Source organism: Porites lutea, chromosome 2 (genome assembly GCF_958299795.1).
Source record: "Porites lutea chromosome 2, jaPorLute2.1, whole genome shotgun sequence".
NCBI classification, from domain to species: Eukaryota; Metazoa; Cnidaria; class Anthozoa; order Scleractinia; family Poritidae; genus Porites; species Porites lutea.
The window spans coordinates 9425687-9445460 of NC_133202.1; the positions used below are offsets into that span (position 1 = coordinate 9425687).

The 19774-nt window shown below is 38.7% G+C and overlaps 2 protein-coding genes across 2 annotated transcripts in view; both read right to left on the reverse strand.

Annotated features, from left to right (window-relative positions):
- Positions 1–19774, reverse strand: part of LOC140927656 (uncharacterized) — a 64134-nt gene that overhangs the window by 30291 nt on the left and 14069 nt on the right. The gene's annotated exons all lie outside the window — the stretch shown is intronic.
- Positions 1992–9158, reverse strand: LOC140927284 (uncharacterized). The gene is made up of 5 exons (XM_073376908.1): positions 8853–9158; positions 6802–7060; positions 6103–6240; positions 3848–4002; positions 1992–2303 (listed from the first exon to the last, which is right to left on the reverse strand). Exons 1-5 carry the CDS (start codon positions 9156–9158, stop codon positions 2277–2279), a joined length of 885 nt encoding a protein of 294 aa, XP_073233009.1. The 3' UTR covers positions 1992–2276.

Below are 19774 nucleotides of genomic sequence, written 5' to 3' on the forward strand. Positions count from 1 at the left end.
ATTTCGAGAAGAATTTATTCTAAACCATAAGAAAAGATTTAATTAGAAGTTGAATTTTTCGGTATTTCTCTTTCACTTTTTACATTCAGTTCATTTTATTTGCCGGAAAGTAAGCCTTAGAAATTAAAAGGACGTTTGATCAATTCACGCTCGCGCATTCTCACGGTCTTATGTTAAACTTTCTAATGGAAGGACATCTGTGAGCAGCGAATAAGTCAGCACAGAATTTGATTGTCGGCGAATTTCTGTAATCGTCCATCATTCTGCTAGTGATAAGCTAGCCGTTGTTCACTCGTCTTGCTTGTTTGGGGCTGAGTCTTATTCCGTTCAAAGAGAGAGAAAGAGTGTCTGGCAGGGTTTCCAATCAAAGATTTGTGAACTTGTGTCTGGCAAACTCTCCAAGTGTTTATATATACACAGTTATACGCACCATATAACGTCATCTGCGCTTAACGAGTGCCTTTTGATCCATAACTTTCAAAACAACTGCTCCACAGAAAGTCACTTATAACACGCAACGCAAACGAGTATCGAAGTATGACTGCACAATAAATGTCACAAAATGTACCTAAGCGGTCCCCTCGGGATTTTCTGTCTTTACGTCATCCTAACCATTTCATACTTGCGGGCGCAAATAATAGAAACGTCATCATTACCTACCGATTCCTCGCGGCCCCTGTTCAAGCAAGTCGAGATTTTTTCTGGCATACTGACTGTATATTTCAACTGTAAGTACTTTCCTTAATATACGCGCGAGTTACTAGAGTGCCTCCTCGGGATTTCGTCTTCTGGGCGAAATCTCTGCGGGGGCAATAAATATGGATTTTCTAGAGTCCGTTGATCTCGAACTAAACCGTTAAACTAAACCGTTCCGCATGCGCATCGTATTTGGCGAAATAGTTTCCATTTAACAGCACGCAGCCAATGTGTAGAACATGGAGGTTCCGTTACAGGAATCGCTCCGAAATCACCGTTCTTATATGTGCACAACGCTATCCGGTATAGTGTGAACATAGTAATCCATTTACACCGATCCAAACCACTCTCCTAGATAAGGTTGGGAAAAACTGACGGCCTCTTCTGGATGAAAGATACACACCCGAGATGAAGTTGGGTGGGATGAGGCGGGAAGAGAAAAAAAACAAATCATCCGAAAGAGGTGCCATGGGGCGGAGAGCGGGAAAAACAAGGTGCAAAGCCATAATAACAACCTCTGTGTCTTCTCTGGAAAGTGATAATAGTGAGTTTACGCAACAGCACGGCAGGAAGAAGAGGATGGCAAAACGCTTGTGTGTGACAAACGTGACAGGGCTATTACTTGGGATTTTTGTCTTGGTCTTCCCTTATCATTGATGTTTTCTGGTCTGTTACAAAAAGGTCTGTTTAAAGGAAGGTGTAGTTTGATGAAATGTTTTTTCAAACAAAATTATTGTCACGCTTGTCACATAAGGTTTGCCGTCTTCTTTCCTTTCCCGTCCCGTTGCGTAAGTTCACTAATTAATGCATTGTGCAGGTGCCTTATTTCGTCGACCAGGCAAGACCGCTGAAAATAGCCTTGGGTAAACGCCTTCCTTTGTTCAACAAAGAAAAAAATTTGCGCAGATGCTCAGCCACGTGAATGAAAACGCTCTATAAAACAGATTTCACCGCGGATCCACGTACTAGGGCGGTGAAAACGTCGAGAACAATATAGTTTTAATAAAATGAGCAAAAATAACTTTGCACTTGGATCTCACATTTATTTGCCGTCCGCTGCACCACTGCAGCGTGTAAAATCTCCTAATACGACGCAGCTGACGACGTTGTGTGAGAAGCGTGAACAACTGGAGACAAAAGATTTTCTTTTTTTAATTGCATGCGTTCTTTATCAAGTCAGCTACAGGACAAAACCAGTTTACCACAAAGGAAGACGATAGAATAAATCAGTCATGTCAAATTGGCCACAGTAATTCTGTTAAAACATACAGTAAGAAGCCACAGTTTTTACACTAAAGATTGCTGCTTTATTTTGTCCCAAATTATCTACTACAGCACCTTTGTCACTGAAGAATGTGTATGAAACAATTTAACTTGCTCAAAGTCTCTCGTTTCTAAAGAAGATGATGGTTGATTATAGGCTCTCAAGCTTGACTTTTTCCTCTCCTAGACCTTGCACGAATATTCCTCTGCTTACCGCTTTTCAGAGTTCAATCTCATCCAAGAAAAATCATTCCATTCCATCACTGGAAAGGATATGAAACGAGTCGATTTGGAGCACGTCTACAAAAACTCTTTAACTAAGTACATTTTTTAGACGACGTACACTGTAAATAAAAAAAATCTGTCATTAGCTCTGAAATGGAGTCGTTTCGGTGAGTAAAATAGTACACTGCAGTCCTATTTTTGGGTCTAGTTTGGCCAATATTGTCTAATAACCTAGGGCTGATTGACCCCACGGGCTGAAATGCGGTGTCCCAGCGTGAGTTGGAATGGGCATTTCAGTAGGGCTATTTTGGCTTATATTGTGTTCAAATGACTCCAGGAGAGGCTGAATCAGACTTTGACATGCAGGGCTAAATTGAAACTTTAGGGCTGAGAAAGATCTTTTAAATTTTACAGTGTACACTCATTGATTATAAAGGAAGCATTCGTTAACTAAGGTATGCTTAAAGCTCTACAACAATTGAATTTAAGTCATAGTAGCTCACTAAAAGGTAGCACAAAATTATTGAAGTTGTATAAGTATAAAGTTAACAACGAGACATGTGTAATCATGGATTCTAATCATGCATGCCTTTCCACTGATCCAGGGGCACCCAACGAGAATATAGTTAAAAACCACTTAAACGTAGCATTGTTGAACGTATTTTAGAATTTAAACGGTAGATATAAGCATATTTTTATCCCCTAAAAATTTTTCATCTGTTCGGATTTCCTAGCTGAAAGTCTAGTGATCCGAAAATTATAGGGACCAAAACTCACCTTTTCCAAAATTTCAGCCAGAAAAAAGGCTCCCGAAAATTCTAAAATGGGCAATTATACCATTTTTTAGATGTTCTAAAATCCTAGGAAAGGCAGGCAAGCTAGAAATTTTACAACAAATCTTTCGAACATTCTAGATCTCAAACGTCTCCCGAACAGATATTTTCCGAAAATTTACGTTGGGTGCCCCTGAACCTCAGATGAATCTTTTCTTTCTAACTCTGTCAACAACAAAATGCTTGAATCTGATTGCGGGTACTTTCTCGAATAACTTTGTTGTTTCAGCACCAGAACTGTCCGGCTAGATAAGGGGTGACCGAATATTTAAACAGCAAAAATGTTTCTAACCCATGGGTTTTAACTACCTATAGCTCATGATAACGAATCAAACTCAAGGGAAAGATCTTGAAAGACTGACTGAGCAGGATGAGAACTTATTAACTACATCAAATATTACAGTGCTGAATTTCAAGCATTTGTTATCGACACAATTATTTGTAATAGTACTGTGGATTGTACAATGCAGGGCTTCAATTGTGCCTCTCGTCCGCTGGATTACTCCCTCAATATGCTAAGCTTTTTGTGACATGAAGGTTGTCAGAAAGTAATAAGATCGTGGAGCTGTCCGCTATAATTCCAAAATTATGACTATGAATTAAGTTAGAGGGTTTGATTAATTTATTCATGTGTTGGCTGGCAGCTTCGAAGGCCACTAACTTAGATTTCCAGCCGCTAATTAAAGGTCAGAGCCAAAATGAAGAGTGCCAAAAATATGAAATCTAATCAAATCAATACGAGTCAGCAATGTTGTGTGCCCTGACTCTTAAAAGATGGCTACTGCCAACCACTGTGCAATTTCTTATGAATAAAACTAAAAGCTGCCTACCTTAATCTGTAACTTAATGTCGCGGCTTCTATGCACCATATTTGAGTAATTGCGAATGACTAAGGCCAATTTGTTGTAAAGTTCGTTCTTGGGGAACCAGTAATTCAAAGCAAAGAACAGGCAGAGTCCGGCTACAGAAGCCCCAAAGAAAAGGGCTGGAAAAAGCGAGAAAGCATAAGGTTAGGGCGCTGGCCTGGTAATCGAGAGAAACTGTGTCGCCGAAGTTTTGTCAATTTGGTGTAGTCGCCTAAGCCAGAAAGAATATTACTTCTTAATCACGAAATCATAACTTTAAGGTATAATAGAATTACAAAAAGAGAACAAGTAAACATTGAAAAACTGATCAAAGCAAAAGTTTAATACAAATCGCATTCAGTGGCCATGCAGTGGCTGACATGAAAGCAACTTTCTTTCGCTCGTAATCTATGTGTTCAATGCATGCACAGCTCTTTAGCCCTAAAATCCTTCAGAAATATACATTTTGTTTTCTTCTTCAAATTTTTTCTTGTGGGGAATGCTTACTCGGAAATTTTAACCAGAGGATACTCTGGTGACCCCGCACTTAAAAAAGCGCGCATTTTTAGGGTTTGCGGGTTGTTAATTTCAAGCAAGCCCTGTCGCACAAACTTTGAATTGTGCAGTTCAGGGCTTAAATTGTGCCTCGTCCGATTACTCCCTCTACATGCTAAACCTTTTATGGCATGAAGGCTGTCAGAAAGTAATAAGATCCAATCAAAAACTTTCAGTGTTGCAATTTACTGCTTTTCTTAGTGCTACCTAGCAAGACAACTAACTACAGTTAGGGCGTGTGACACCTATTTAAGACAGCTGCAGTTTCATAGAGAGAAAAGTCTCATTACATGTTGTTACATCTCACTGAACCACGAAACTACAATTGCCTGAACAAAACCTTACGAACAGATGCTACTTTTACACGATAGATCAATTTTTGTTCATAGGCTCGAGCAAAATTTTGAGCTCGACTTGTGGGCAAGTCTAGAAAGTATTCGTTAAATATGTTTGTTTTATCAGCCGTCAGTTAAACATGGTTAAAAAGGTCAAGAAAACCCGAAAATGGAATAAAAAACATCTTTCATTCATGATATTCCACGCAGCAGTGTTTCCCAAAGTTATGAAAAACTACATTTGATAATCCCTCTTCAGCTGAGAATGCGTGTTGTGTGTTCGCTCGCGAAACCAACCAAAATCCGCACGCGTGAGTTTCTGTTTAGTAAACCAATCTAATTTGATATTATTGTCCGTTTGTTGTTTCAGTTTTGTTTGAGATTGGTGCGTAATCATTTCAAAGTCAAACGAAAATCGCTCTATATCATGCAGGGCAAAAAGTAACCTCTGCCGACAACTGTACCGTTCTCTGTTGTGCACGCGCGAGCAACGTGGCTCTAAATGGCGCGTCCTTCGTCTAAAGCGCGTTCAGTTGGATGTGCGTCACTTTCTCCTGACGTAAACAGCTGTGATCAGAGATGGGTTTTTTTTCGCAAAAATTTCTGCAGAACATTAACCAATCGTTTTACTTTCTAGTATGGGATTGAAGCAACAAGATATCACGGTGTAACAGTTTTGGGTCAGAGTCACCAAAACAGGTAGCTTTACCCGTCGTATGAATGTCGCCCACTGCCTAGCGCACACCAGATCAAACTGATGCAGTTGCCAAACCATGGTAGGCAGGGCCAGTTAGAAACCAGTTATTTTTATTTATTTTTGTATTTTTAATTTTCTTGTGCACTTCCCTGGGGCCCGTTTTTCTAAAGTCTCGCCAACTACGTACTTAGTCCGAAACGCTGTTTTCCTTATATTCAAGGTGGTGGTTTCAATAGTCAGATAGTGCGATACAACTATTACTCATCAAAACAAACTGAACTGATTTCTTAACCAGTACCTGTGAATTTATTTTTTAGATTTTGATTCGGGCCCGAAAAACGGGGAAACGGGCCCCTGGATGGGAATGGGAGTTTTTTGCGAGGGTACTGCGCACGTCAGTAGATATTGGTAAAAAGAAACTTCTGCTCGTAAGGTAAATGGCACGCTTCCTGTGCTATCAATTGCTCTAAATTTTACTAATACACATGTTTAATCTTTTACAATGATTTACTCTTAACTTCGGACTTTCAGTTTACCAATTTGGGCAGGCAATGTTTTGTCACGCTTGACTTTTTTTGCTCCGATCTTTAGTTTCAAGTTGTTCAAGAGACCCCTTAATTCGTTGCATTTACCCTCACGTTCTCTATACTTACGCAGAAAAAGTGTGAGTTGTTCGTTGAATGACTGAGTCCCAGTAAGGACGGCTCCTCCAACCGCTGCCGTTTTTGTTGTAACACCCATATCTAACATAAATTTTCCAGCTTTCCCCACCATACCAGCACCCTTGGCCGCTAAAAAAAAAATACAGTGTCCTATTAGTATTATATAGGTCATATACCTATAACACCCTTACTATACTCTTAATTCCACTATCACTATCATTAGAGAGCGCATTGCAACAGTTTTCAAAATTTCCTCCCCGACCCTAACCAGCTTACTTTTTCGTCACGTCTGAGTTTCAATCACGGTCCACCAAATATTTCCAAATATTTCCTAGTCTTCAAACTTGGGGTTGGGGAAAGACACTTTTGATTTGTCATTCACGGCGAAAGAAATTTCAAAAGGACTGGCTCTTTTAAAACTGAAAGCAGGGTGTTGTATAACTTCCAAAGAAAAAAGAGAGCCATGAAACGCCTTTACGTTTACATGTTACCTGTAGTGTGTGCGGTCTTAAGATGATCGACCTTCCATACTAAATTTTTAAGGTTTAGTTTCAAAATGCCCACTGGATCAGTGAATTCATGTTTGTTAATCTCACTCGTGATAAACAGACATGATTTGTCTGGCATCAACAGCATCGTCACTCGATTAGAAGTAACGAGTAATCCTCTTAAGCCTCCTGAAGAACTTACCCGCATTAACGGCTCCACCAAAAAGTGCACCAGCAACTGCACCAGCAGCTGTTGATGCCATTACTGAACCTACTCTTTGAGCAGCATCTTGCCAATTGCAGCTTGAAACGCCGTCTTCAAATGACTTCATTGCTTCCTCTCCCCCTTTGAGAAAAACCTCTGCTTCGTCAATATGCCCCTCAAACTCTATCACCAACATGTCCAGCTCTTTTTTATCCTCCTCTGTTATCTCCAACTTTTGTCTTTTAAATTCCTTGAGCTGTATGGAATTATTAATCAGAAAGAGGAAAGTGACAATGAAACATTCAATTACAACGCGAAAGTATGCAGTAGTCTATTCTTGGTTATGTACCTTCCCTGCTAACAACACGACTTTTAAGTATATTAAAAACACTTATGGACCAGTCATTAAGCAATTTGTTACGCAGCCCTCGAAGAAAAACTTATACTGTGAAAGTAAATTTCTATCGACTGGAGTGGTCAACATTTATAGTAATAAAGCAATGTAATTCTCTTATACAGTTGACGGCACAGACACTTTTGGCGCGAAACAGATCACTTGTCCTCAAAGCAACCAATGAGAGAGCGCACTATTGGGAATAAAATTCCAGCCTTATAACAATAAGCATTTGATGACTGACCCACGGAAAAGAGTAATTCTGTTTCCCCGAGACCCTTAATATTTTCTGAGGCGAATCTCACTCTCACAAATAAAACAATTCTAAATTAGTTTGTCTGTCATGACTGCAAAGAGAATTGTTAAGTTTTGACAAATGGCACGTACATTTCACACACGTGGGTTCTCGTCCACTCGGAAAACTCTAAATAATAAATAGACTTAGCCCAGCCTTAGAGCGGAGCTCCAGTAAATATTAGCAATGCACTTGAAACAATGACTAAACTTTTAACTTAAACCACTACAAAGAAAATTTACAAATCTACTCAACTTTAAGTTTATGTCGAGGCCGGTTTATAAGTTTCCCTTTTTTAACACGATCCGTTGGCGACCAGTTCAATTTACGATCTTTCTGTCCAAATAGCGCCAGAATTTTGGGTTCACCATATTTCTTTACAAAATGGGGACGACAAATGGTAAAGTGTAACATTTAGGTGGCCTTACTTCCATCACAATAAACTGATAACAAAGTTAATTTTAAGGGCACTGTTTTGATCCCTTTGCGAATAGGTCTAGAACTGTTAATAGCTTACTATTAATCATTTTTCCTTTCACAGCTCCGCTCTGCACAAAAACGGTGTTCCCAATAAGAAATAGGCTCTGCACTCACAGCCAGATAGGAAGGAATTCTATTTTTTGCAAAAGACAAAAACGTTACATAACTTACATTTTGCGACACTGTACTTTGTGTTTTGATTACTGCGCTTTTCACAAACATGCGAACTCTAAAGCTCAAAAGCCGCCTTCACAATTGCGTTTTTCGCTGCCGTCAATCAAAATTACGATCACACGCAACGAAGCTTGAAACACAGAAACACACAAAACGGATCGAAATCCACCAATCACAAATCACAAACCTTGACCTTTTGAACCTGTTAAAGTAAAGTTTTGTTTCCTAAGAGCTCCGTTAAGATGATTGACGGCAGCGAAAAACGCAATCGTCAGTTGGCTTTTGAACTTGAGAATTCGCATGTTTATGAAAAGCGCAGTAAACTCCTTGGTTTTCTTTATGGACCAAACTCTAGTCTAGACACTGCTTCACACATAAACTTGATTGAATTTGGGTTATTTTCTTGTCGGTGCATCTGTAAAACTTTGAACGTAAAGTAAAACAATCATATTCCAAGATTTTGTTTCAGTCTAATTCACATTTTGTAAGAGTTCATACTTAAGGTATATTTCAGCAAGTGTCCAAAATGTTTGTCTGAAATTTGACCTAAACGCGAAGGGAAAAAGTGCTCGAAAATTAAAATAAACGCCCCGTTGCCCCTGACTCTTTATAACTGCATATATCTTCACTTGGCAACTTTTGATGTCTCGTTCTCCCAACGTGATTTCGTCCTGTAGTTAATTTTTTCTTAAATATTTCTCTTGCCTTGGTTTGTATCTCCTTGACTGTATCGTTAAGCTCCTCCACTTTTTCCCCGATCGACGAAGCAATCTGTCGTATCTCCTCAACCTTGGGTAATAAACTTATCGGTAATCCTGTTTCTAGAGCCTCCAATTCACGGAGTGAGTTTGAAAAGACAGCTGCGAAACACCTTGTCACTATATAGCCACTGCATAGCACAGAGATTTCTCCGGTTAGGCTCTCACGCAGTTGGTTCTCAATAAAAGTGATTGCAGCGAGGATTTCTTCCGTCTGTCTATTAAATTCGCCTGTTTCCTGAAGTACCGGCATTGCAGATCTACGGATATTCTCAAATTCCATTTTTTTCTACGTGCCACAACCTGTAAAAGAAGGAGAAGTAGGGAGAGGGAGATGGGTAAAATTTCTTGATTCTGTCATTTGTGGCAGTAAAACACGAATAAAAATACTTGGCCAGCACAAATTAAAATACCAATTTGGGACATGTATTTTGCATCCTATTTGATAAGGGATCGGTTCATTACATATGGAGAAGGGTTGGGAGGAAAAAATCTATTGCAAGATAAAAATTTTGTAAGGACCCCCCTCCCAGGTCTGAAAAATGGAAAGTGGACCCCTCTTTTAATCAATAATTCATTTTGACCCCGACAATCTTTATATTAGGTGTCTGTAATGCTGTTTGTATTGGGGTACATGATGCCACACGATACAATGTGCTAGACCATGTTACAAGGGGTCACTTTCATGTACGGTTACCCTGCTAGATTTCCTGCCTCGTTAAAACTCATTGTCTTCTGCTAATTATTTTAATGTATTTTGCCATGTAACTCTAAAAAATCATATCTCTGGTGTTATTTACAGTTCAATATCAAGCTATACCTCATTGGAAAGGGAAAAGAATACCCTTTCGAAAAAAAATATATTTCGGTCATAGGAAACCCATAATATTCCGCCACAAAAAAATTAAAAAAGCATATTTTGCATAAAAATTTTTTAAAATTTTAAAGAATGTCATTTACCTAGGAAACTTCTTTATTTTGGGTGATATGGTAGTAAGAAATTTTTTTCATCAATATGTAAGTAAAAAAACCCGAAAATCGGTCTAAAATATGGAGCGACTAGAAATTTTCTACAGATTTTTTTCTGCACGCTGTCATGATTATGCTGATTGGATTATCATAATTAGCATAATCCTTTGGCGTCACCTCGTGACCCCATGTTTACTTCACTGAGACGCTTTGTTTCCTCGATTCCTAAAAAAATATCGAGTTATAGACAAGCAGACACGAATTTGCTGATAGAATTCATCAAAATAAACAAGAATTTGACAGCGAAAAGCGAAGCGAAGGCAAAACGGGAAGGAAATCGTCGCCGTTTCAAGAACATGTGGCACAGAGTGGGCGATCGGCGATTTGCATGCACAGATTCTAATTGTTTCCTAACCTCGATTTTCGCGTTTATTTTGCTTGTTATCCTCCAAAATCCTTCAGAATAGTTTGTTTGACTTGTATTTGGTTGACATTCGTCGATACAAGCTTTCATTATTCGCAAAACCGGCTCACAAAAATTCCCCGCGACTCGCCATAAAATTCAACATTTTCGAAAGCTCGGTGTGTGACGATCAAAAGTCCACAGGGGCTGGAACTAGGCAGGTGATTGGCTAAATCTATTAACTTCCTGTGTTCCAAATTTGGGAGCAATCGGAAGTAACACAATTTTTTGCGAAATTTCTTTGGTTACAGTTCCTCAAGCTCCGATTTCGCCGACCCCTGAAGATAATGAGTTTTTAACAGGCATCGCTGAAGGGGCGCCAAAGATTTATCTTTGAAATTTAGGTATTTTAGACGTAAAGAACAAACTAACAATTCCAAAAATTATTGCTTGGACAGTTAAAACGAAGCGGTTTCGATTCGGACTGGCTTGCTTCATCTGATGGCGGGATAAAGTCACCTCGGAAAAGCGAACCGGTTCAGTCTCTACATTCTTCCATTCTGTAACGAAACATTGCTGAAATCCTTTATGTTATCCCTCTTCAACCTACTTTCAGTTTCGAACTAGTCAAGGAAGCTCAAATACTTCTCCTGTCGCTTTTTCAACTGTGGTTTGACAGCTTTAAGAAAAAATACTTAACGTCGCTTTCCTGCCGGCGGCCGCTAATGGCCATAAACTTACTATCTTTTTCTCAAACCCACAATTTTAAGTTCAAAGTGGAGTATCGCAATTTTAAATTGGCGAACGGTGACTACGAATTTACGATGGAAAATTACAAGTATATGTTTAACATCCGGAGGTTTACGGTATTGTGGTATTGAGCTTTTTTTCAAGCGATATTTCGGTATTTTGATTTTAATTTGCGGTGTTGCGGTATCATCTAGCCCTGTGGTATGAGGTTTTTCATCCTTTTGGCTAACGGTCCTAACGCTATTCGGTATTAAAGAGAAGAGCCTTCACGGTATTGCGGTACTGTTCATTCAGGTCAATATTTTTAAATAGCTGGTAGGGAATCCAAGATCATCTAATAACCGGGCTTTAATAGATGGTTGTACCGATCAATTCGAGATCTTCTCACGTTTTCTCGCCATGGCTGAGGTTGATTGCTGGTGCGTACATACTTGCGATAAAGAGACACGCGAAGTGATTACAACTTTAAGTAAGAGAACCGATCATAATTGCGGTATCGGTATTTCGTCGAGTTTCAACACGGTATTTCGGTATTTGCCAATTTTTCTTACGGTATTGCGGCTCTGGCACTTTATTGCGGGCTCCTCTTGTCGCTCGCAATAAAGTGCCGCTGACCAAGTCAAGATTAGGCTGCGGACTCCTCTTGTCGCCTGCCAAGAATTAAACTCCGATCTTTTGTTGAGGCCATAAGGTTGAAGAGCGCGTAATTGGGAACACCAAAATGCCTCTCTTGTAATAAGACGTTCGCCAATATTGTGTTTATCGTCGATATTACAAATGAATTCAAAGTCAAATAATTGATGTTTCTCTTTGTTAAAATGGACAGCAACTTTACAAGTGGTCTTCTTGATTATGATTATCTGTATCAAAACCGCTGATGATACGATCACCACAATAACGCAGAATAATGTACTCTTTATTTTCTAGGCATAACTTGATTGACAAAATGACGTAATTTGATGTCTTTATGGAGTCATGTTGTTGAATTTATTCGCAAAATGCAATTCCATAGTTTTTCCCTCAAAGCGAAAACTTCTCAAATAGTAAGGTGTCTGACAAAATCAAGAAGTTGGCGAACACATTAATTATCTTAAACAATAGCAGCGATGTCATGGTGACGTCATTCATCGCGTTGGTCAGAACGCATCCTAATCTGGTGTTCCTGTGGCACTAAGACAAATTTTCGAGCTATCATGGGCGACTTCAAATTAGCTAGCCGCCCCTATTAATTTCATCAGAGGCATCTCGGCAGGGAAACTGGACTCTTTTGACTCGACTTCGCTCCGTTAGTGACTAACGTGGATCCGTAATCAATGATTACCTCTAGTTCTTAAAGAATGATTGTGGCACCGTGTTGTGCTTGGAGTTTGTGTTTTTTTTGGTTTTATGAAATATTAGTTTAGCGCTTATTCATAGCAATAAACCGCTAAAATCTCGTTATACCTCTGGTCATATCCACGCAGGTAATGAAACCGGATTCTTCGTTGTATGTCTGGCTACTACTAAAACTTTCAAAATACTTTTCTTATACAATCACTTTTCGCCTAAAGACACCTTACTTTTATGGACAACTCGATAATACGAATAGCAGCTAAATTCCAATACAAACTCCAATTATTACGGACTCTCGCTGTTATGGACACTATCTCATGGTCTCGAGGTCGTCCGCATAGAAAGGGTTGTACTTCTCTCCAAAGATCTTGAAGCCAGAGAGTAGCAGTTGATGTGAACATCTTTGCTCCGCCCCCACTTGAGAAATTGGGGCTGAAAACCGTTCAGTGGAATGTTATTATCATTATTATTATTATTATTATTATTATTATTATTGTTGTTGTTGTTGTTGTTATTGTTGCTGTTGGTAATGATACTTATTACTGGGTTATAACTTGTTCTCTGACCATCCATTTCAAGTTTATTTCAAAGTGCGACAGCTTATTTTATTACAAAGTGGGATGGTCTGTCATTACAATGTGCAACAGGTATTACAAAGTGCGACAGAACGTTTTGATCATCAAAGCTGCGTAAATGGACCTAACTCAGTGCATGGAATCTTGCGTTTCCTGCTTTTATCTCACCTATTGTATGTTATATATGGGAAAATCGTCAATATGAATCGGTATATTTCAAAGAGCTACACAAAGACCAAGGCTACAATTGACCGACAACTTACAGTGCGGGGGAAGCTGTAGTACGTGTTAACTATTAATTACTAGATGGTTTAGAACATGTTACGAAGAAATGTTACTGAACGATCCTAAAGATGCCGCTTCATGTCCCATTAACTGTAGCCTTTACCCAGAAAAGCACTCTTGACTGAGTGAGTGTGGGTATTGTCACGCAACAAAAGCATCTAATCTTTCGTGGAAATAAAAAACTAACACTATGTTAATGATAACTGAAATAGCTTGTCGACGTGATATGCACATTTAGTTTTATCAGTAACACGGCGTTTATGAATAAAGAGCGTTTCTAAGTGACGTTATAACGCTCTACAGTTGCGCAGACTGAAATTCAACAATAATATAGGAGTTCATCTGCTTCTCTTCGTAGATTCCAGCTTTAAATTCTTTATTTCCTAGATATATACTACCACTTAATTTACTTTTGTCTTAGAACTGTGCTTTCTTTATTTAGTCTATTGGGATAAGTGTGGTTTCTTGAGATGTCTAGAAATGCATTCTATAAACGGGGCTATCAGATTTGTATCTGTTCGGTCATCCTAGGAGAACTTGAGCCTTCGAAATTAAAAGGGCCTCAGTATTATTTCCCTCCAAATTTCAGGTATTACGTCAGGAAGTGAAACATTTTTTCAGATTCTTCTCTCCATCGCATTTTTCAATTCGAAAATTTTAAGTTTTCCATTTTTCTACAAAAAATAACCTAACTTGGGAAGTGAAATGTGAAAATTAAACTTCAGAAAATCGTAGGGAATTTATTAGATAAGCTTCGAAAATTGTACATGAATGGAACGGTCACGTACAAATTTTTAGGCGTCTTCAAGTAATAGAAAGTCCTAGGCAATATTTACTTCTCCGAACAGATGTTTTACAGAAAACAGTCGTTGGTTGCCGCTGATATCTCTCTTCTATGCCTCTCTAAAGCAAAGGAAAGGGACTCTCAGATCATTGTTCTCACGGACGAATAACAGTTTTGTATCCAGAGCCGAAAAAAGCAAAGCGGGTCACCTGCTATGTTATATTGTGATCAGGATGTACGAGAGGTCCGGAGAACTAAGCATTTCTTCGCTTGTTAACCTGCAGCCCAGTTTAAAATCATTGATCGTTTTCGTGTTGGATTTTAGTGATCTAGTAATTCCTGAGAGAAGTCCAAAGTATCCTAATCAGGTACTGATTCATGTCCCTCTGTGATACATTATAGTTCGCTTTATAAACTCTACCTCGGTGTTTGTGGATGCAATTTAAATTTCAGTTTTAATTTCATGTTAGAGAATCGCGAATTTGAGAAGTGAGACTGCTACCAACAAATAGCCCTTTTAATTAGTTGATTAATAGTATGCTACTGGGTTAAGAATAAATCACGACACTCTTATCTCATAGTTTCGAAGAGAGAAACGAGACTTTTACTTGCATCAATAAAAAAAATGTGGCATATGGAGTCGTTTTTTTTGTCAAGTCGGTGACGACTAGCTTGACTAAAGTTATCTAACTGTTGAGAACATTGTTTCGTCGAGTAATTAGCAATGGCCACATATGGAACCGAACCGAAGCTGTTATTGTATTCGAAATTCATGCATAGAGGCATGGAGAAATAAAGATATCTATTCATTTGGTAATAACCAGTAGAGATTGAAATCAATAAATTGTTTCGTCGACTTCCAATTTTCAGCCATTGGCCATCACTCAATAGTGAGGCGAGTGCTGTGTACATTATGATTCTGTAAATTTCTTCGATAAAACTCGTTGCTGAGATCCTCGCTTGATCCTCTGAAATTGTCTCCGTTGAAACGACTTTCAGTTTCAAACTAGTCAAAGAGGTTCCATTCAAGAATTTTAAAGGAAAAAGTGGTTTCCTTCGCAATACCGTGGCCACAGTAACGGTTACGAAATAACTTCCTTTTTGGTTACTCACGATTTCAAGTTCAAAGTCGAGCCATTGCAGCTTATGCTAGCGACGACGACCACGAATTCTTGGCGAGGAACGCCAAATCAAAGTGGGCAATCGCCCTTTCAAGAAGGTAGTAATAAGGCGATTTAAAGTTATGTTGAATTTCTAGTTTGAACTCATCATCATCACTTTAAAGTCGTGGTTGTCTGTATTGAGCCTAACATAAGATTTAAGTCTGTATTCAACTCACAAATTTGCAACTGATATCGGTTTGAAGAAATTAATCTCCATTTTGGAACTTTTGCCTCTGAAAAAAAATAACATTTTCTGCGTGACATTTCCTGTAGCAGGGACCACCATACAATAATAATATTATGCAACTCACGCCAGCTGGATAACGAGATTGTTCCCCCAAAGGGAAAATGCTTTTACTGTTATGGAAGAATCAACGGCAACCATTTCCTCCAGGTTGAATTCTGGTTTCAGAGTGTACTGAACGAAAAGAACTTTTCCGAGAAAAGTTGCCAGACGAAAGCCGGACTCGCACAGACAAGGCAGAAACAAACATAATTACTGGAGCTGAAAATACTGAGCTCCCTGCGTGAGAGATGAAGACCGCGTTTCTTTGGTTCGATATTTTCCTTATGGACCACTCGATCTTTAACAAACTTTAATCAGATTCACAACGTCAGGCTAAAGTGCATTACATAAAGATAATCTGACTGAAATATAGAAAAGAACGAATATCGTTCACAGATGGAATGAGTATCAAAGACGGCTTATAACAAGCCCACCTTAGGTGATTATACGTATAGCGCGCAATGAAGCTACGAGGTAATCACTCTTATCTAATAGTTTCCAAAAAACAGCAAAAAGGATTTACTTGGATGAATAAGAGTACTTCTTTTCTGAGTCTTTCAATTCTCACCTTTTCAAGCCATTGTCGACTGGCTAGCTCATAAAACAACTGTCTAAGGTTACCTAACTTTGAGAACATTAATGTTTCGTCGATTACCAATGGCCGCCGATGGAACCGAATTAAAGCTATGTCAGTAGGCCAAAGAAATGCATTTAACCGCTTGGTAATAAATAGTAGGGATTGAAATTATCAAATTGTTCACGTCACCATTGGCCATTTAAGTGACTTCAGTAAATCAGCTGTTGTTGAGGAAAGGAAACTTGAACACCGTTCTCCAGTGTTTGCTATATCAAGGTGGTTCTCTTTTATCCTCTGAAATTGTCTTTGTTCAAACGACTTTCAGTTTCAAAATATCCTTAGAATCTAGGTAAATCAGAAGTTCATTCTTTGGCTTTTTGTGGCCTGACAGTTTTAATAAGAAAAAAAAATTGCTTAGCTTACGATTTCAAGATCAAATGGAGTATCGCAAAATAATCATAGACTAGCAAATGCGTGGCGACTACGAATTGGCGTGCAAGAAGCACGAGTTCAAGACTAATGGATCTCGTTTTCAAGAGGGTGGAAATTAGCGAATTCAAAGTTTGAGTTTAATCTTTAATTTGAATTCATCATCATCACTTTGAATTCGCGGTTGTCTGATTTGTGCGTAGATACCATTTGCGTCTATAGCTCAGTTCGTGATTTTGGAACTTTTACAAGTTCGAAAAAATTGCATTTTCCTCGTGGCATGTTCTTCAGTATATAGTAGAACACCATGCAATAATCTTATGCAACTCACCTTATCTGGATGACGAGATTGTTCCTCCAAAGGAAAATTCTTTTAATAACTATAATAGAAGACTGAAAAACTTCGAAAGAGTTTCTACGAACAGCAGGGTACGAAGAAATGGTGTTGGTCTTCTAGATGTTTACGATCTTGCCGCACCCAGAAAGCACGTGACCTTGATTGGGAACCAGTTTAACTGGATGAAACTGGATTTTCTCTTGAAATTGAGGCATCCGGCTTTTCTCGGAAATCCAACAAAAGTAAAGTTTTTATTGATTAGAAGTTTATAACACCACAAAAATAAGCGCGCACTCTGAATGGTCAGTGAGCCATTTACTATTCGTTCAAAGTTGAACGCTGATGAGAGCTAGAGCGCCGCCGTCTCGTCTTATCCTTAGAAGGGTTTTAGAGTCTGCATTGAGACAGAACACACTTGATGCAGCGAAAGATTTCTTCATCGACCGCGAAAAGTCTTTGTTAAACATGATTTGTACATTACACAGTGCGCCACCGACAGAACTCTCGTCATCTTGCTTCTTCGAGTAAGCTATCTTAAATACTTCTATTTTAAAATATATTACATAACAAATGATAAACGGAGCCCTCAGCGTGTAATAATAAGTTTTGGACGAACCTTAGCTCTCAAAAAGCTATAATCGTCTTTTGCGACTCGTATACTTCTATCGCACCTGGCGACTTCCCATGTGTATCAGTAACTCAATAAAACATTCTAGTAAGCTGTTTATCTCTGCTAAATGAAAGAAACACCTTAGAATGATATCAAAGTTAAAATTAAGAATCTGAATGTTGGGTAACTCAGTGATGAAATACCTGAAGTCAACACTAAACGAAAAAAACTACTCGTATTCGTTTTTGCTGAATTTGTTATCTATATGCATAGACGAAACGCACAAGTCAGTACATCATACAGTTTTAGAATATTTCTTGGAATCTAATCATCGTACCACACTCATCCCAAGAAAACACGTTACTGAAATAACTAACGGACACTGAAAAGCAAAGTAAAATTCAAATTTTCTTTGAATTTATCAGGTAATAATCAATATGAGATTTAAGAAGATTGAATGCATCTCTTTTCTATATATTTAATTGTACCCCAGATCAGATATGCTATACAACTTGAATTCTGCGAAGGCAATAAATGTGCTATACGTGCGTATTAAACTTGCTGCCAGATTACAGTTGATAAAGTAACCTTGCCTTTATAGTCCCTAGTCTTCATAAGTCTGAGTCAGTCCCGCAGTCCAAGCTTGTGACTGGGCGCCTCTTAGCAAGGTACTGAAATGTATGAACATGAGCAAGCCCTGGAAAAACGACGTACATGCAGGGAATAGGAAAAAATAGCATGTGCCAGCCCTGAGAAGCGGCCCTCTAGCAATAAAGGTTGAAGTGTACACTTAGTAAACAACGCGTGGAAGCGCAGTAACGCAGCTACGGTTGTGGAAGCCGTATAACCCTGCATGACTGTGATTTGCGGCTTTCGTCAAATAAATACTTGAGTCATGAGGAGCAAGACGAATGCCTGGGTTAGATAAGTACCAACCTGACACAAGTACTAAGGAAAAGATATCATTGGTAACTGTAAAGGACTAGTCTCATACTAAATAACTTTCTCTTAATCCGCTGGTTAATTATTCGGATATACTATGTTTTCCAAATGACTTTTTAGCGGAACCAAATGAATTCTTCAAAATTCAAGTTAAGCGCTTTTAATCTTAACTGACTTAGGAGCAGAAAGCAAAACAGTCTCCATTGGAAGTTGTTGAGATAACAACTAACTGCCTAAAACGCTTATTTTCAGTGAAATCATCACACTTTCCTGTACTTTACTGTTACCAAGAGACTCAAATAGAACCCACTAGCTATAGATATATTAAGCTGAGACTGTTTTGTAAATTTTTGAAACTTGTCTCTTAATACTCACCACTCTCGTCGCAAAACGTTGAATCCGATGGAACCGAAACGAATAAGCTGCCATCGTAAGATAATGTAGGTGTCCAGGCTGGAGAATTATATCTATTCGCTTGATAATAACCACTGGATACTGAAGTCAATAAAGTTTTCGTCCGCAATTATAGTGATTAGTGACTTAATTATGAGCCGCCGTTGCTGAGAAAAGTAAAACATCGTTCTCTACGGCGATACACCATTGCCCTATGAAGGTAATTGCTTCTCTTTTCGTCGCTTTTATATCTTGTAACCAAATGACTCATTTGAAAAAGCGGAAAAGTGCTTGAGCCCTGTGTACGCTCTCCCATTCTACGCCGATAAAACGTTGCTGTCTCAGTTTCGTTTGATTTTCTGAAATGTTGTCTCTGTCGAACTACTTTCTGTCGCCTTATAACTTTAAGAAGGAAAACATTCACTTTATTGTGTCCACAATTAGCTTTTAGCTAAATACCTTGACACTTTAATAAAGTTTATGTATGTATGTATGTATGTTTCTACGAAATACCGTGGCCTCGGTAACGACTAAAAAGTAACTATTACTTCTGCAACTCGCTTACTTAAGTTCAAAGTGGAGTATCGCAACCAGTTCTGTCGCAACTATAAACGAACGAAAGCGTGCCGACTGCAAATTGGCGAAAAGCGCGAGTTCAAATTCATGTGGCGAATCCCGCTTTCAAAGAGGTAGCTTCTTGTTTGAATTCACATCGTCACTTTGAAATTAAAAGTTGTCTGAGTTGAGAATACATACCATTTTTTGTCTATATTCAAGTCGCGATTCGTTGGTCGATGTGTTGCCAGTTTGAAGAAAGCAGCATGCGTGGCATATTCTTAAGTTTAGACCATTATACAATAATCTTACGCAACTCACCTTAGCTGGTTAATGAAATTGTTCTCCAAAAGGAAAATGTTTTTACTATTACAGAACAATGATGCAGAGAGAGTTTCCTCGATAACAGGGTACGAAGAAATGAGGTTTGCCTTTCAGATGACCAACGCTTTGCCGCACCAATAAAAGCACGTGACCTT